This window comes from Dipodomys merriami, unplaced genomic scaffold, assembly GCF_024711535.1.
Source record: "Dipodomys merriami isolate MVZ:Mamm:240054 unplaced genomic scaffold, mDipMer1.0.p SCAF_12, whole genome shotgun sequence".
NCBI classification, from domain to species: Eukaryota; Metazoa; Chordata; class Mammalia; order Rodentia; family Heteromyidae; genus Dipodomys; species Dipodomys merriami.
The window spans coordinates 40,649,660-40,665,276 of record NW_027202493.1 but is presented as its reverse complement, the minus strand read 5'-3'; the positions used below and the strand labels follow the sequence as shown (position 1 = coordinate 40,665,276).

Here is a 15,617-nt window from a genome sequence, read left to right as displayed (position 1 = left end):
TTTCCTTTCATTCTTCACAGTTGATATTTTAATTTCAATGCAATAAAAAAAATTTATCAGCATCATCAGGTTTGGATTTGTCAGTGAGTCCTACTTTCTCCCAATGCTGAGAGGTAAGGGGACACATACCCCACATCAAATAAGAAACAAAGGGTTTGTGGCAACCCTACGTTAATGTCTCATGCCAACCAACTTCCCGTGTCAGCTTCCCAGTTCCCACTCCGCTCTCCCTACCCTGCCTTCTTCTGGTGTCTTCCTTGCTGATTTACACATTACTAGCTGGAAAGTCTACCTTCAAGTTTCCAGGCCTCCGGAGTCATCTCTGATTTCTCTCTTCTCAGAACTCTTCACTTACCCATCAATACATCTTATGGACTTCACTTTCAACATATGCCTTGTGGCCCAGCGTTTCTCACCACTTCCCAGGGCTACCAATTTGATTCTAGGCACCCAACTATTTTTTAATCTAGATTATTGTAATACCTTTGTAACTGGCCACTTCTGTGCTTAGCTATCACTCTCTTACCGTCTTTATAGTAAACTCAGTAGTTTCAAAAGTTATCAGTTTCATTCCCGAAAGTTAGCTTGTTTCCAGGACCTAGAACTGTGCCTATCTCAGAGATTGTCAGTGCTTACCAATATTTGTTGAATGAATGAGCAGTCTTCAAATGGGAAGGGCCACCTTGATTGACAGTAGGCCCTATCACCAACGTATTTCTGACATTAGCAGACTGTTATAAATGAACCTAAACATTTCAAGAGTCAGATGAATCTAGATGTCCTTTGAAGGAAGGATGGAGACAACTAGTTTGAGTCTTTTTTTCTGATATTCTGTAACTGAATAACTTAGCTTCTGTAGGGATTTGCTATGTTTATCTCATGAAATTAAACAATATATCCCATGGAAACTTCTTAAGCCTAGATCTTGACAATTAATCAATTTGTAGTAAATATTAGCTATGGTGATATTAATGTTCTTCTCAGCCTGGAGAACTTGAGAATATAAAGGCCAGGATGCCTAGGAGATAGGTAGCTCCTGACTGGTGGTTGGACTTTACTTTCCCGATTAATCTCCATTGTCAGTTCTTTTCTGTCAGGCTTCTCCTTCAGTTCTGCCTTTCCTGACCTTTCCTTAATCTCTCAGGTTTGCTTTCTATTTTGGGCTCTTTCCCAACTTTCTGTTGCCCACTTCTTGACTTTTGCCATTGTTATTTATTTTACTCACTGCCAAGTTTTGATCCCCAAACAATCCCATGACAGATTGCTTATGCTGACTCAGATTTAAGTGGGAGGTAAATCTAATATCAGCTCATTCTCTGCAAGAGTTGGCACCTTTCCTGAATAGACTGGGCGCTCAATTAACATTTATTGGTTGTGCCTTGGTTGTGAGGTCTTTAAGAAAGGGCCAAGTATAGTTATTGTCATGATAGTGAAGTGCTGTCAATCAGATTTGCTTATTTTCATGATCTACATAAGGTGAGGCTGTAATATTATATTTTTGAAGCTATTGAATCAGTTGAAATAAATGAGCAACCAGGATTGCAGACAGGTGGATGGTAGACTATGATAAATGCCAAGTATCATGGGACATGTAGTCACGGTCATAGATTTGAAACAGTTATAATAGGTTGTTACTAAAAATGGATTACTAGGGCTGGGAAGGTGGCTCAGTGGTAGAGCGCTTGCCTTGCATGCATGAGGCCCTGGGTTCGATTCCTCAGCACCACATAGCAGAAAAAAAAGCCAGAAGTGGAGCTGTGGCTCAAGTGGTAGAGCGCTAGCCTTGAGCTGAAGAGCTGAGGGACAGCGCCCAGACCCAGAGTTCAGGCCCACAACCTGACCCCCCAAAAAAAATGGATTACTAAATGCTATGTATAAATAACCTTGGCCACATCCTACTGGCACACAGAAAAGAGGCAGAAGGAAGTATTCTAGAACGTAATGGCATTCTTGAGAGACAGAAAGGTGGATGGCTATTGTATAACACGAGTATTCTACAATGAATACTTATTATACTTAGAATTTAAAAAGTGACACGTACTTTTCCTTTTTTAAAAAAAGTGTGTGGTAGGGCCTACTTTCTTCAGATGAAGGTGAAAATCCCTTTCTGTCAGTTTCCAGATTAAGAAAAGAATTACTGGAAAAGTGAAAACAGATACTGGAAGTGTCTGTACTATATACTGTGAAGGCTCAAATAAGATGGTATGTGTGAAGTTTTTAAACTACAGAGACGTATTTGAGTGGCAGATGTTTGAAATACCAGCACTCCTTTGGAGATGGATAGTACTATTAGTGCCAGAACCCACATGACCAGTGCTCTCTGGTTTGCTCTTTCCTGGCATGCCTTGGGACCTTCTGCCTGATTTTGGCCACAAGACACCTCTCTTGCCTCTTGGGTAACCATGTTTGAAGTGCTCAGGTCCAACTCCAAAGGAGAAAAGTCTAGAAGAAAGAAATGCTATTGGTTTTCAATAGCATTTCTTTTTCCTTTCAAGTTGGTACAAGTTATATTTTGAGTTGTTCACTGTGGACTTTTATTACTTATCTGTGCTCTGACTTCCTGCCTTGATAGTTCCCCAACCAGCCAGGGTGGCAAGGAAGAGACATAAGTGTGAATGAAGAACTGGATAGAACTGGATAGGCTTCTGTGATTATCTCTGGCTCTGTCTTTATTTTAGCTTCTTTTGTACATTTAAAAAATATCCCTGAGGTCATTGTTGTCTTGATAGAATAATGAATTTGTAGTTATAGAAAAATCAACCAGCCAAACAAACACCTTCTTTCTCCCATAGTAAAAATCAAAACGTAAGTAATGAATAGATCATTCGACTCATGGCGCGTGAGCTCACCACTCTCAGAAGGATTTACCCTCCAGGTGCTGACTCTGTCCTCTGCTTCACACGTTACTCCGTGAGCAGTTGGCTGCAGTTTGCTGCATCCAGCAGAACAGAGTTTTCTGTAGGTAACATGCATTCACACAGTATCCACGTCTCTGACACGTTGCTGAGTTATATAGTTTGTTCCCACAGTTTTCCCCCAGTGCTGGGAACAGAACCTAGGGCCTTGGGCATGCCCGACAAGTGCTCTTCCACTGAGCTACATTTCCAGCCTGTCCACTGTGCTTGCAGCCATTCCCTATCATTGTTTCTCTTCTACAATCTAGTCAGCTGTACTCATTCACTTTGATGCTGGTAGGGAAAGAGTCCAGCTCACCACTGAGGAACTCAGCTTTGCATGTGATATTATGCTCCGACCTCTGATTCTGGAATTGTAATTTTTCTAGAAAGCGAAACAGAGCCCTGGAGATCTACTTTTCTGTCCTAATTGAGGCATCAAAATCTGTGCTCTTGCAAGCCATCTTATACTTCCTAGATGCTTTTAATTCCCTGTACAGCTCTGAGTGATCAGTGGTACCCAAAGAAATGGAAACGTAAAACATAGTTCAAATATTGAGAGGTTCTCAGTGTGACATTTCAGACTGTCATTGTAATAACGACCTGGGGGTTAGTGGTCCTGCTTTCATGTACCATGTGGGGGGGAATTATTGATGGAAAGGCGACATAGGTCTTCATTATCAGTGCCACAAAATGGGTCATGAATGGCACGTCAAACCCTCAGCCTAGTAGGGTGGTAGCTGGACAGTTGGTTATACATACAAACTAGGCAATTGCTCCACCATGAACTGTCTTACGCCACAAGTCTTTCTTTTCTTTTTAGTGAGATCTTTCTTTTCCTCAGCTTTGAGGAGGAAGCAGATACTTCAGATGACTTCATTCTCTTTCCCTTCTCTAGCCTGAGTTTTGGTAATTCTTGGCAGAGATATTTGCCTTCTTGAACAAAGTCTAAGCAATCCCCTAGCAAAATGCTGGCAAAGCAGCTTGCTAATTGCTAAGGAGAAAAAATGATAACTGTGGAAGCATTGGTGGATTTTTCATGTGTGGCTGATGAAGACTGGAGATGGGCTTCAGTTCTTCAAATGTCACAGTCAATGTGATTTCTTCTAATTACAATGCTTAGTCTGGTCTGCCAAGGGAGTGAACTCAGTGGGTGGGCAGAATCAACTGCTTTTACAGAGACCTAGTGATTAGTAAGCACCCTAAAACTTAATGCCTCGCCAAGGACATCTAATCTCAAGCTCTGAGAGTCACAGATGACAGTGAGTGGGACACTGGAATGACAAATTCAAATTTGTCCAAATTTCTAAATGTTACTTTCAAGACATCCTTTTCTGAGAACTGCCTGGTCCTGAGTAATTGATGCCCAGAAATCTCTTGTTACCTTTTCATTCAGAGCTCACTTGCAACACTTTTGTTTGAGGAGCAAAGAGTGATCAAAGATTATAGGCAGGTACATGTTGCTATATCCTATGAAACCAGTTCTGCATTAGAAGAATCTAACAAGTACAAAAGCACGCCTTTGTTAGCTCATTGCCTCCTTAAAAGTATGAAATGGCGAGTAGATCCATGGAGTATCTCAGCTCCCAGTTGGAATGCTACTACTACTACTAGTACTACTACTACTAGTATTTTTGCCAGTCCTAGAGTTTGAACTCAGGGCCTGGGCATTATTCCTGAGCTTTTTTGTGCTGAAGGCTAGCATTCCACTTGAGCCACAGAACTACTTCTGTCTTTTTCTGAGTAGTTTATTGGAGATAAGAGTCTCATGGACTTTCTTGCCTGGGCTGGCTTTGAACTGTGATCCTTACATTTCAACCTAGACTTATGGGCATGAGCCACCGGTGCCCAGCTGTTGTATTACTTTTAATGGAAAGGACTCAACACAATTAGTGTCACATTTACAGGTATAGGATAATGGAAGGTAGAAGAAAATAGAGGGGACATGACTATGAAATATTTCTTCATGTAATATTTCTGCTACTTACATAGCAATGAGTTTTAAAGTAACAGTCCTTGGAAGACAGTTCTTTTCTGTATAAGTGAAAACAATTGGAGTATGGGATCTATTTGGGTCAGTCTACACCAAACATTTAGAAGTTTCATTCTAAGCATACAAAAGTAATATGTATATATATATATGTATAAAATATATAATATATGATAACATTACATATTATTATGTGTTATAATAATACTATATATTACATGTATTTTCTGTCTTATCTATAAAAGCATAGGAGAAATAAATGGGTTTGGTTTAAAAAATTCTAGATTCTTATTACTCAGACTTCTTCATTAGTAACCAAAACAACACCTTCATATAGAGCTCTGGGAAGAGTGTCAGATAGGCATTAAATGTACTACTTATCATTATTATTAGCTGCTTAGATGTGGGCAGAGGCCCTCACCAATCTGAAGTTCTGATCTGGGAAAAGCAAAGAGACACTTCAGGACTCCCAAGAATTTGCACCCCTTGGTAAAAGTTATGGGGTATCAGAGATTAAGGCAGCATAAACAAGACTTGGAAAAGTCAAAGCTGCCTGTTAGGATGACTTTCAAGAGAGTGACTTGCTGTCACTGCACATCTTCAATGAAAGGTAAAGAACTATTTGTGAGTCATGAGAACAGTGGGCTCATTACTAGAAGCTACTCCATTCTTCAGGATTCTGTGACTCTAAGGGGAAATATAGTAAGTACAAGTTTATTGTAGATGTACCTACTTTTAATTTTTTTGGTTGGTGGAGGGGCTTGAACTCTGGGCCTGGGCACTGTCAGCTCTTCAGCTCAAGACAAGCGCTCTACCACTTGAGCCACAGTTCCACTTCTGGTTTTCTGAGTGGTTTATTGGAGATAGAAGTCTCACAGACTTTTCCTGCCCGGGCTGGCTTTGATCTGAGATCCTCATATCTCAGCCTCCTGAGTAGCTAGGATTACAAGCGAGAGCCACCGACACCCAGTTTGTACCTACTCGTCTACTTTTGTTGGGGGCAACTTTGTTATAGGTTATATCTTGATGTGTACCAAGATCCTTAGAGATATCATAGTTCAATGCATGTAACAGCTTCAATTATTTCTTTTTAAACTATGAATAATAATAGTGGCAATTAGAATTTAACTTTTTTTTTCTTGATTGTGGGGCTTGAACTCTGGGTCTGGGCATTGTCCCTCAGCTGTTCAGCTTAAGGCGAGGGCTCTACCACTTGAGCCACAGAGCTATTTCCAATTTTCTGGTGGCTTCTTATTGGTGATAAGAATCTCATGGACTTTCCTGCCTGGGCTGGCTTTGAACCGGGATCCTCAGATCTCAGCCTCCTGAGTAACTAGAATTACAGACATGAGTCACTGGAAACTGGCTTAGAATTTACATTTTTAACATGCATCTACTATTTGTCAGACTTGGTTCTGGGAGTCCTTCATTTGTGATTTTATTTGATCTACCACTCAAGAGTTTAAATTCAGAAGCAAGTAGTCATCCTTGATTAAAAAAACAAAAAGCCAGCAGGAAGAAGAAAACAGCTTCTTTTTTTATTAAAGGGTATTTACATACTGCATATTGTTTAAAAGAATTTGCACCAAGAACTTTGAAGCTCCATTGTCCTGTGGATGGATTCTTGGGTATCTTGGCAACTCTTGTAGTCTACTGTAGTGGAAAATGCAATAAGTTTCCACCAAAATTCTCTACAAAATCTACAAAATAATGACATATGTGTATGTTTTCATTGAAACATACACACATGTGACTTCATTCTTATCTATATTTTATACTAATTATGAGAATGTAATTACAACTTGTATTGACATCAGTACAATATGTAAGGAAATTATTGGGACAATTAATTTCTCATCTCCAAATGAAACACACACTATAACTGTATCTTGAGCCAATTTAGAATTGTATGTGTTCAATGAATAATTCAGTAATAGTTCAATGAATAGGCAGTGGTGGGAATTTTCATTGCTGTCATCATACTGAATACTTCAGAATCCCTATTTTACATACTATGTGGGAAGCTTATCAGGGTAATAATGGATTCAGACATACTCTTCCTGTCCATGAGTGTAAACTTGAGCTCAAATTAAATACTTTTGTCAAAACTACACATCTAAGTATAAAAGAGGCTTGGAATTGGAGAAACGTTGTGTAATCGTAATAAAATAATTTACTTAAAAATAGCTTCTGTTTTTCCTTTGGGCAAATTATATAAACCACCAGGAAAAAGAACTCATTCCAAACTGGAACAACTAACCTATTTGTTGTGGAAACGAATATCATCATGTTTTAGTACTGGCTCTGCACCGACTGGCAATAGAAGGAAATGTACTAGAAATAACTCTTTCCTTTCCTTTTTACTGAACATGAAAGTTACTAGGAGAAAAAAGTACTCGCCACATTTGTGCTGTGTTGCAAGCTGTGTGGTTGAAGGAATCACCATTTTTTTTTTGTATTTGAATATTTTTTCTTCTCATGATGCAACTGTCCCAGAGAAAGTAGTTCACCTGAGCTTTTGGTTTAAGCGTGAAGAAATACGAAAGTGCCTTCTGTGAATAATTCATGGCAGGGTTCTGTTGCTTTTCTTTCAGTGTGGAAAGAAATGAAGGACCACAACTGAACATCAATATAAATTGAAACAACCACAGAGGATGGATTGGAAAGCTTGGTACAGTTTACAGGATTAAAAACAGTAAGAACTCAAAACCTTAAAAAAAAGGCATCTCTAAGGCAACTACTGGCAACATAGGCAATTCTATTGTTCAATAGCTTATTGTCATTGTCACTAGAGACTGTTCTCAGAAAACGTACTCTAATTTCCTGATCGCGTAGAGGTTTGCATTGTTTTAATTTATTTTTTCCCTCTGCCTTTCAATATATTTGGAAACACAAATTTCAAATTGTTTTCTCCTTCAATACTAGTATAATGGTTGGCGTTGGCAACAAAATATGTAATTACAAGAGATCATTTTGGCTTTTCTTAGTAAATGTTTGTTGACTTAATGAGTCAGCCAGACAATATGATTCATTTAGAAACATTTACATAGCTTATCAAAAGCGTAGTTTTCTTTTTTTTTTTCTTTTTTTGCAGAGCTAAGGATTGAACTCAGGGCCTTGCGCTAGCTGGGAAAGTGCTCTTCCACTGAGCTAATCAATATAGGGATTAATATGGAGATTAAATCAATATAGAGATTAAATGGAAATGTCCTTGGGTGGGTGGGGAATGAAGTAATCAAAAACCAAGTTAGGGATGATGGACTAGGTCTCTAGTTTTGGCCTTGCTACAAAAAGAAAAGAAAAATAAAAGATCTGTGTGTTAAGGATCAAATTCTGTGCTTTGGTATTCTACCTTGGTGAGATGATCTGAGGGGCCTTTGTGTATTTCACAGTAATCTTTATCTGCTTAGTAATCAGTTAACCATTGAAATGGCCCGTAGAGAGCCTAGCATGGAGATCCAGCCTTCATTCTGATGTCTGATGGTAGCTGGGGAAGGTGGCTGCTCCATCTTTGGGGCCAGTTTGGGTGACACTGGGAAGCAAGATGCTTCTCCTATGGGTGGTCAAGGTGGGAGATAAATATAGATAAATAGAGGCTGCTCGGGTCCTGCAGTCTTCGTGAGGCAACACAGCCTTTAGTGCAAATCAGCCCTGTGGTTTGTGGTGGTTGTGCTGACCTGTGTCCCGGGGGGCCCCACCCCCTCTTCCCCAACACCTGCTTCCCAGACTGAGCTTTCTATTCTAGCACTCGCCCCGTGTCCTTCCAATATGCTCTTCTTTATTTTTAAAGTTTACATAGCTAGAGTCAGGTTTTACAGGTTATATTTAAAGAACGGTTTCACCTTGCGTGTCATGGATGTGATCGCTTGTGGAGAATTAGCGTTTTAACATCCAACACAAGTTGCTTTCAAGAAAAGGTGTCATTGCATAGGGATGGGAAATGACTTCAACTGAAAACACTTACCTTCCCCCCCCCCCCCGCCCTCCCCCCTCCCTCACAGCCTATCCTAGTACTGTCCTTGCTGCCTCCCTGCTGAACCACCTCCTGTCCCATTACCCCTGAACAAAGGCACCAGGAGGTCTTGGAAGGGAGTCTGAGACCCAGGCCACCTTTGGCGCTGATACTGATGCTTTTGGAGCCTTGAAACTCTCCACTCAAGCTAAGCTCGCTCTCCCACCCTGCCTCCAGCTCACCCCGCTGCCTCAATTCACCTTTTCTGCCTAATAAAAAGAGACCCTGTTGGGGGAGGGGGCGGCATACCACTTTCTCTTCAGTCAGGCTGAAGGTTGCCCTTCCCAGGTTTTCAGCCCAAATAAAACCCGTTGGTCTGTTGAGTCTGCCTTTCAGTTCTCAGTGCTGGAAATATTTACTTACACACAGATGCTAGGCAGGGGTAACAGAAATTGTGAGCACTGACGAATGACTAATGACTGGGGCATATTCCTACTAAAATGATGGGGAACACTGGGCACCCTGGGAAACTGAGCATCTTGAAGATTGTACCCTTGGGCGTACCTGGCTGACAATAAAATTAAATATTTGGAAAAGAGAGTATGTATTAACGTATCCATGGTGGTAAAAAACAACAACTGGCATTATATCCTTGGTTGAGATCAGAGTTTTCATCTAAAATCCCCTATGTGCTGAGAACTTCATTTTTCTTTTCCTAGTGAGGGTGTTTTATTCTGTACATGATTTTCCCCAATTACTAAAACACTAGCAATGTAACTCTCCATCAACCAAGCCAAGAGTTGGTGTGGCTGAGTGTGTTTGCATGGGGGGAAGTGGGGTCTGAAGCAGAGGGGTGTGAGAGTGGGTATTTCTTGTTGTGAGTGTCAGAGACTTCAGCTACGGCTTCCTTGTTCTCCACTTTGAGATATGAGGAGTTGTCAATTCATTTCCATTATCACCAGCCCCGCCCCCTTACCTTGATGTTCTCTGAAGTTTGGTTTGAGATGGTAACCCCTGGAGAGGGATGATTTCTAACCCACCAAAGTCTTCTTTTCCATCAAATGCTTTGATTTTTTTTCTTTTACTTCAGAAATACAATTTAAAAATTGGGGGATGAATTTTGAGCTAAGTGACACCTGACTACAATTTCAGCTCCTCTAGATAGAGTGGGTGAAGGTTCAAAGCCAGCCTGGGCATAAAGTTAACAAAACTCCATTTTAAGAAGAACAGCAACAAAAACAGGGTGTGGTGTGTGCTGGTGATCCCACTAGGGAGGAAAGTCTAAGTGGGAGTCTAAACTGGGCAAAAGCATGAGACTCTGTCTCACAAAGTAATAATAAAACAAGGGCTGGAGGTATGGCTCAAGTAGTAGCATTTTTTGAGGGGGTGAAGGGGGGTAGATTTTGACACTTGAAGATGTCTTTAGCCATTATGTTTCTGAAGTCAACTCTTGGGGCAGAGAAGATCATAGTCACTTACAGTTCCCCAAATCTATTCCAGGGAGAGCAATCTTTGGGGAGCGGAGATTTCCCTGTGAAATGACACGAAGCACACGGCTCTGTTTCCAATATGACCTTTATTAAGCAAGTACGGCTGTGACATTTAACATCGATCAACATAAGGTTGTAAACTGTGCATGTCCTCAAGGTTCTCTCCCATGGACAAAAGTCCCTTTTAAATGCACCGGTGAGGTAAACATAATGATTCATATATAGCTTCCTTAAGGCTAAGAGAGTTCTGTGTTTTCATTGATTAGTTTTTGGCTCAGTTGGTACTTGACATAGCACGTCTCAAGACAGTCCCCGCCCCCTAAGCGCCCCCCTTCCAAACAGGCTTAGGAAATTGGCCACTTCCCCGGGTACATACATGATCATGCATTTGAAGCCCCCCTCCCCCACCAAGAGACTGAGGAGGAGAGCACCCTGAGCTGGCATGCAGTTCCTTCATATTGCACAAAGTAAATACAAGGTCAAGGCCTGGAGCCCCCCCTGGGAGAATCCATTCGGTTTTTTGATGCTGTCAATCACATGCATTTAGTTTAAATTTTTTTTCTTTTTGGAAATTGTCATATGGCTTAACCTTTTACAATGGGCTCCTAACTCTAGTCACTCTGAGTGACTTCCTTCACGATGGCATGGGAAGTGACTTTCTCTACCTTCTTGGTGGACACTAGTTTCTCCTCAAAGGTCTCCTCATGCTCCTCCACCTTCTGAGTGACAGTTACAGATTTAGTGATGTATTTAGTAGCACCGTCGCCCCCCTCACTGGTGATCTTTTCTACCTTTTTGGTCACCACTGTCTTGTCCTCGCTTCTGTCACCCCCTTTCTTTTCGTCTGCGGGGCTCAAGTCTAACCCATTCGTGACCACACCTTTCTCCTCTTCTCTGCCACTGCCTTTTTCCTTCGTCTCCTGCTCTTCCTCCTCCTCCTTTCCCTCTACCTCCCCATTAACCGCTATGTCTTCCTTCCTGGATTCCTTTGCACCCTGATCACTTCCTTCCTCCTCCTTCCCTCCCTCCTCTTCTGCCTTCTCCTTCACCTTCTCCTTGTCCTGCTGTGCTGGCTTCTCTTCTTCCCTGGCGTCTTTCTCCACGCTCACCTTGACGGATTTGGTGATGGTGATCACTTCCTGCACTGTCTTCTCCTTCACTGGGGACTCGGCTTTCTTCTTGTCCGGCACGTCTTTTGGCTTCTCCTTCATCTCGACTTTTTCTTCCTTGGGGGATTCCTGGGCCACTTCTTTCTTTTCTTCCTCAGCTTTCTCTTCTTCTTTCTGCTCACCTTTGGCGGGTTTGGCTTCGGCTTTCGGCTTCACTTCTTCCACGGGGGATTTTGGCACAGGGCTCTTGGCTTTCTCCGCCTTTTCCACCTTGGCCTCAGCCACCAGCTCCTCCTTGGCAGCCACGACTTCTTTCTTCTCCTCAGTTTTCTTCTCTTCCTTAGCTTCTGCTTCCTCTCCTTCACCTTCTGCCTCTGTTTCTCCCTCTTCTTCCTGCTCGCCTTCATCTTTCTCGCTGGAGCCTTCCTTCTCAGATCCTCCCTCTTCTGCTTGGTCTGACTTAGCACCTTCATCCTCTTCCTCTTCTTCCTCCTCCTGGCCTTCTTCCTCCTCCTTTTCTTCTTCTTCTTCCTCTTTCATCTCAGGCGCTGTAGCTTTCACGGGAGACTTTTTGGCAGCTACCACTTCCTCTTCCTCCTCTTCTTCTTTGGCTTCTTGTTCCTCTTCCTGTTCTTCCGTCTCTTCTTCCTTCTGCTCTTCTTTGGTGGAAATGGCCAGTTCTTCGGCAATGGCAGTCAGGGCATCTTCCATTTCGGATTTCTCATCTTCCACTTTGGTTTCCTCTATGATCTCCTCGACAAACTTGTGTTGCACCTTTAGCTTGGGGGCCTCCACCTTGGTTTTCTGAATCTTACTGGATATGGTGACCGACGGCTGGCGGTGGGTATACAGTGGTCCAGCGATGCTCCCCGAGAATGTGCTAAATCTGGTCTCTTCCCCTTCCAGCAGTTTTCTGAGGAGAAGTTTTTAAAAAGGCAAAGTGTCATGAAAACCTCATCAGCTTTGCCAAACTTCATTACATTATGGGTACTGTTGGAGCTGCATAGAGGAAAGGTTCTTTCAAGCCAGCGCAGTTCCCACTATTGATTGTGTCATTTGTCAGTTCCTCCTGAACAGCTAGGCATTTACATGCTGCATATAGTAACTAACCCACTGCTGTGGCCAAACAACCACACCTACTCACAGCTTGGTAGTAGTGTGTCCTTTAGTACAATATGAATATGCTAAAAGCTTTCTAGTGCCCCTCCCCCACAGCCCTCCAACACACCAACCTTCACTAACCTTGCTGAGCACTTCAACTGTCAGGATATGGATTTAATGTTTTAGGCAAACATAATGCTCAAACGTTTTATAAAACTAATTGACTATTTCAGGAATTAGGCTATATTAAACTATAGTTTGGTATCAATACAGGTGAGTCAATTATAATTGGGTCTGAAATTTTAGTAATAATACATCTACTTAGACAAATTATTCAGCCTCTGTTGAAAAAAGAGAAAGTGCAATTTATTCTCATAATTACTTCATTGGGTAGAAAAATTGTTACATCAAAATTTAGTCAAAGCAAGCTCATATTAGGAACTGTAACCAATCCATCAATAAAGTAGTGATACCTATATATGTCTCTGTATGTATGTGTACATTGGTACATATGCATTTAGAGTTCTATATAGAGGTAGATAAGTATCATGCCTGGTATACGTCATCTACACTATACAGTCTAATAATTTCACATCTGTGTTCTACATATGTAAAAATGGGTATATCCATATTCTAATTTGTCTTTATTCTCAGCCAGATGAGGCAATAGTAAGCCATCACGAAGAGAGAGAATGTCCTGGTGTTTGTCCTTGAGGATGATCTAATTGATAAGCTGGAAGCTCTACATAAAACTATTAAAAATTGAAACCTCATTTGCTTTCCAAGCACTGGGAAACATGTTTCACTATAATAAAAAAGCTTAAGCATGAGCACCATCGGTGTGGCCCCCCCTCCCCCAACACTTCACTCTGATTCACTCAACTGCACTTGCAAATCTGAAGAGGAGTGGTGTGTGTCTAATGAAGCCGGGAGCCAGGCGGGGATGGATGACGACTCCTCCCCGCCCCGTTAACTGCGGAGACCCGGCTGGGCCGCACACCCTGCAGTGCGGGAAGGGCGGGGCCCTTACCTGTATGCAGCGATCTCGATGTCCAGAGCCATCTTGACGTTGAGCAGGTCCTGGTACTCTCGCAAGTGACGGGCCATCTCCCACTTGGTTCCTCGGAGCTCGTTTTCCAACTGCTGGATGGTGTCCTGAAACAGACCCAGGACGTCTCCACAGCGGCTCCCCGCTTCGCACCCCATCTCCCTCCAGCGCTGCAAACCTCATCCCCCCCTCCACTCCCCCCCCCCCATGGCTTTCCTTTATACTGAAAGGATTCTGGAACAAACAGCAAACACAGGAACACAGCTGAAACCAGGGGACTCAGAAACAAGTTCAACCCTAGATGGACTCCCCCGACCCCTGCGGCTCCTCTCCCGCCTCCCCCGCCCCGACCCCCAGCGCCCGTCCCCATCCAAGCAGTTTGGGCTGAAGCCCATGTTGAGATCTCTTCGGATCACCATGGAAAAGAACGCAGAGCACATGCTTTTCTGCCTCAGCGATCCTGAAGCCGCCAGATTCTCAATTACCCGAATGCGCCCCCTGCTTTAAACGTGCCCGTGTGCCAGGGTACAACTCCCAAGGAGAAGAAGCATGGAATAATTAATAATAATAATAATAACAACAGTAATAATAATAATCAGGACCCCGGGGCGGGGCGGGGGGGGGGGGGGTTGCGGTGGACGCGGCCACCAGGGGGCGCACGGTGGTGCGCGCTCGGCCCGCGCTCAGGAGCGGGTAGGGGTGGGGGCGCGCGCGGCGCTGGCGCTGGCACGGGCGCGGGCGCAGGCGCAGGCGCAGGCGCGCCGCGCAGCCGCCGTCTCCCCCCCTCCCCTTCCCCTACCTGGTAGCTGCTGAGGTCGTGGTTGTGGCGCTCCTCGATGTCGCTGAGCTGCCGCTCCAGGGACTCCTTGGTGCCGCGCACGGACTCGAGCTCGATGCTCTTGGACTGCAGCTGGCGGCGGTACTCGGCGATCTCCTCCTTGGCGGAGCGGATGGCCTCCTTGTTCTGCTCGGCCGCCTCGGTGAGCTTGGCGTAGCGGCATTTAAACCACTCTTCGGCCTGGTGCATGTTGTGGTCGGAGTGGCACTCGAGCTGCGAGCGGATCTCCTTCAGCGCCGTGGAGATGTCGGTCTTCAGGTAGTCTTTGCGCTCCACGGTGACGTGCGACGCCTGGATCTGGGCCAGCAGGTCGGCCACCTCCTCCTCGTGGTTGCTGCGCAGGAAGGCCACCTCATCCTGCAGCGACTGCACCTTCTTGTCCAGCTCCACCCGCACCAGCGCCGCCTCCTCCACGTCCTTGCGCAGCGCGCGGATGGCCGCCTCGGTGTCGTCGCGCAGCCGCGCCTCGTCCTCGAAGCGCTCCTTGAGCCGGTGGATGTCCTCCTCCAGGTGCTCCGAGTCGAGCTGCACCTGCGCCTTCTCGTGGTTCACCATCTCCAGCGTGGCGCGCAGCTCGCGCAGCTCCTGCTCGTACGCGTCGCCCAGCTGGGCGTGCGACGCCTGCTTCTGGCGCAGCGCCTGGATCTCCGCCTCGATCTCCTTGTTCTGCTGCTCCAGGAAGTGAACTTTCTCGATGTAGCCGGCGAAGCGATCGTTCAGCCCCTGCAGCTGCTCCTTCTCGTTGGCGCGGGACAGCCGGTAGTCGCCGCCCGCGCCGCCGCCGCCGCCGCCGCCGTTGAGCAGGGACGAGGACTGGCTGAAGTCGAGGCTGCTCTCGGCCGAGCTGAGCACCGCCGAGCTGTAGGCCAGGCGCGGGGCGAGCGCGCTGCGCTTGTAGGAGGAGGACGCGGTGCTGGGCGAGCCGCGGGACCACGACTGCGAGCGGAAGCCGCTGGACGGCGACCCGCTCACCCGGCTGAAGCTCGAGCGGGTTTCCGTCACCCGCCGGTAGGCGGACGGGTTGCCCAGCGGGTCCAACGCGTAGCTCATCTTGGAGGGCCTCGGGGTGTGTGTGGCTGCCACCGCGCTCTGCCGGCCTCGCCGCAGCCCATTTATAGCCGCGGAGCTGGGCCCGGGCCAGGGCCCCGCCCCGTGGAGGCGGCGGCCGAGGGGGCGGGGACTGCGGGCCCCGGGC

General features: G+C 45.0%; 1 protein-coding gene across 1 annotated transcript; it reads right to left on the bottom strand.

The window, feature by feature from the left end:
* Window positions 1-10,395: 10,395 nt before the first annotated feature.
* Window positions 10,396-15,502, bottom strand: Nefm (neurofilament medium chain). The gene is made up of 3 exons (XM_070016681.1): window positions 14,384-15,502; window positions 13,567-13,691; window positions 10,396-12,348 (listed from the first exon to the last, which is right to left on the bottom strand). Exons 1-3 carry the CDS (start codon window positions 15,470-15,472, stop codon window positions 10,938-10,940), a joined length of 2,625 nt encoding a protein of 874 aa, XP_069872782.1. The 5' UTR covers window positions 15,473-15,502; the 3' UTR covers window positions 10,396-10,937.
* Window positions 15,503-15,617: the final 115 nt, after the last annotated feature.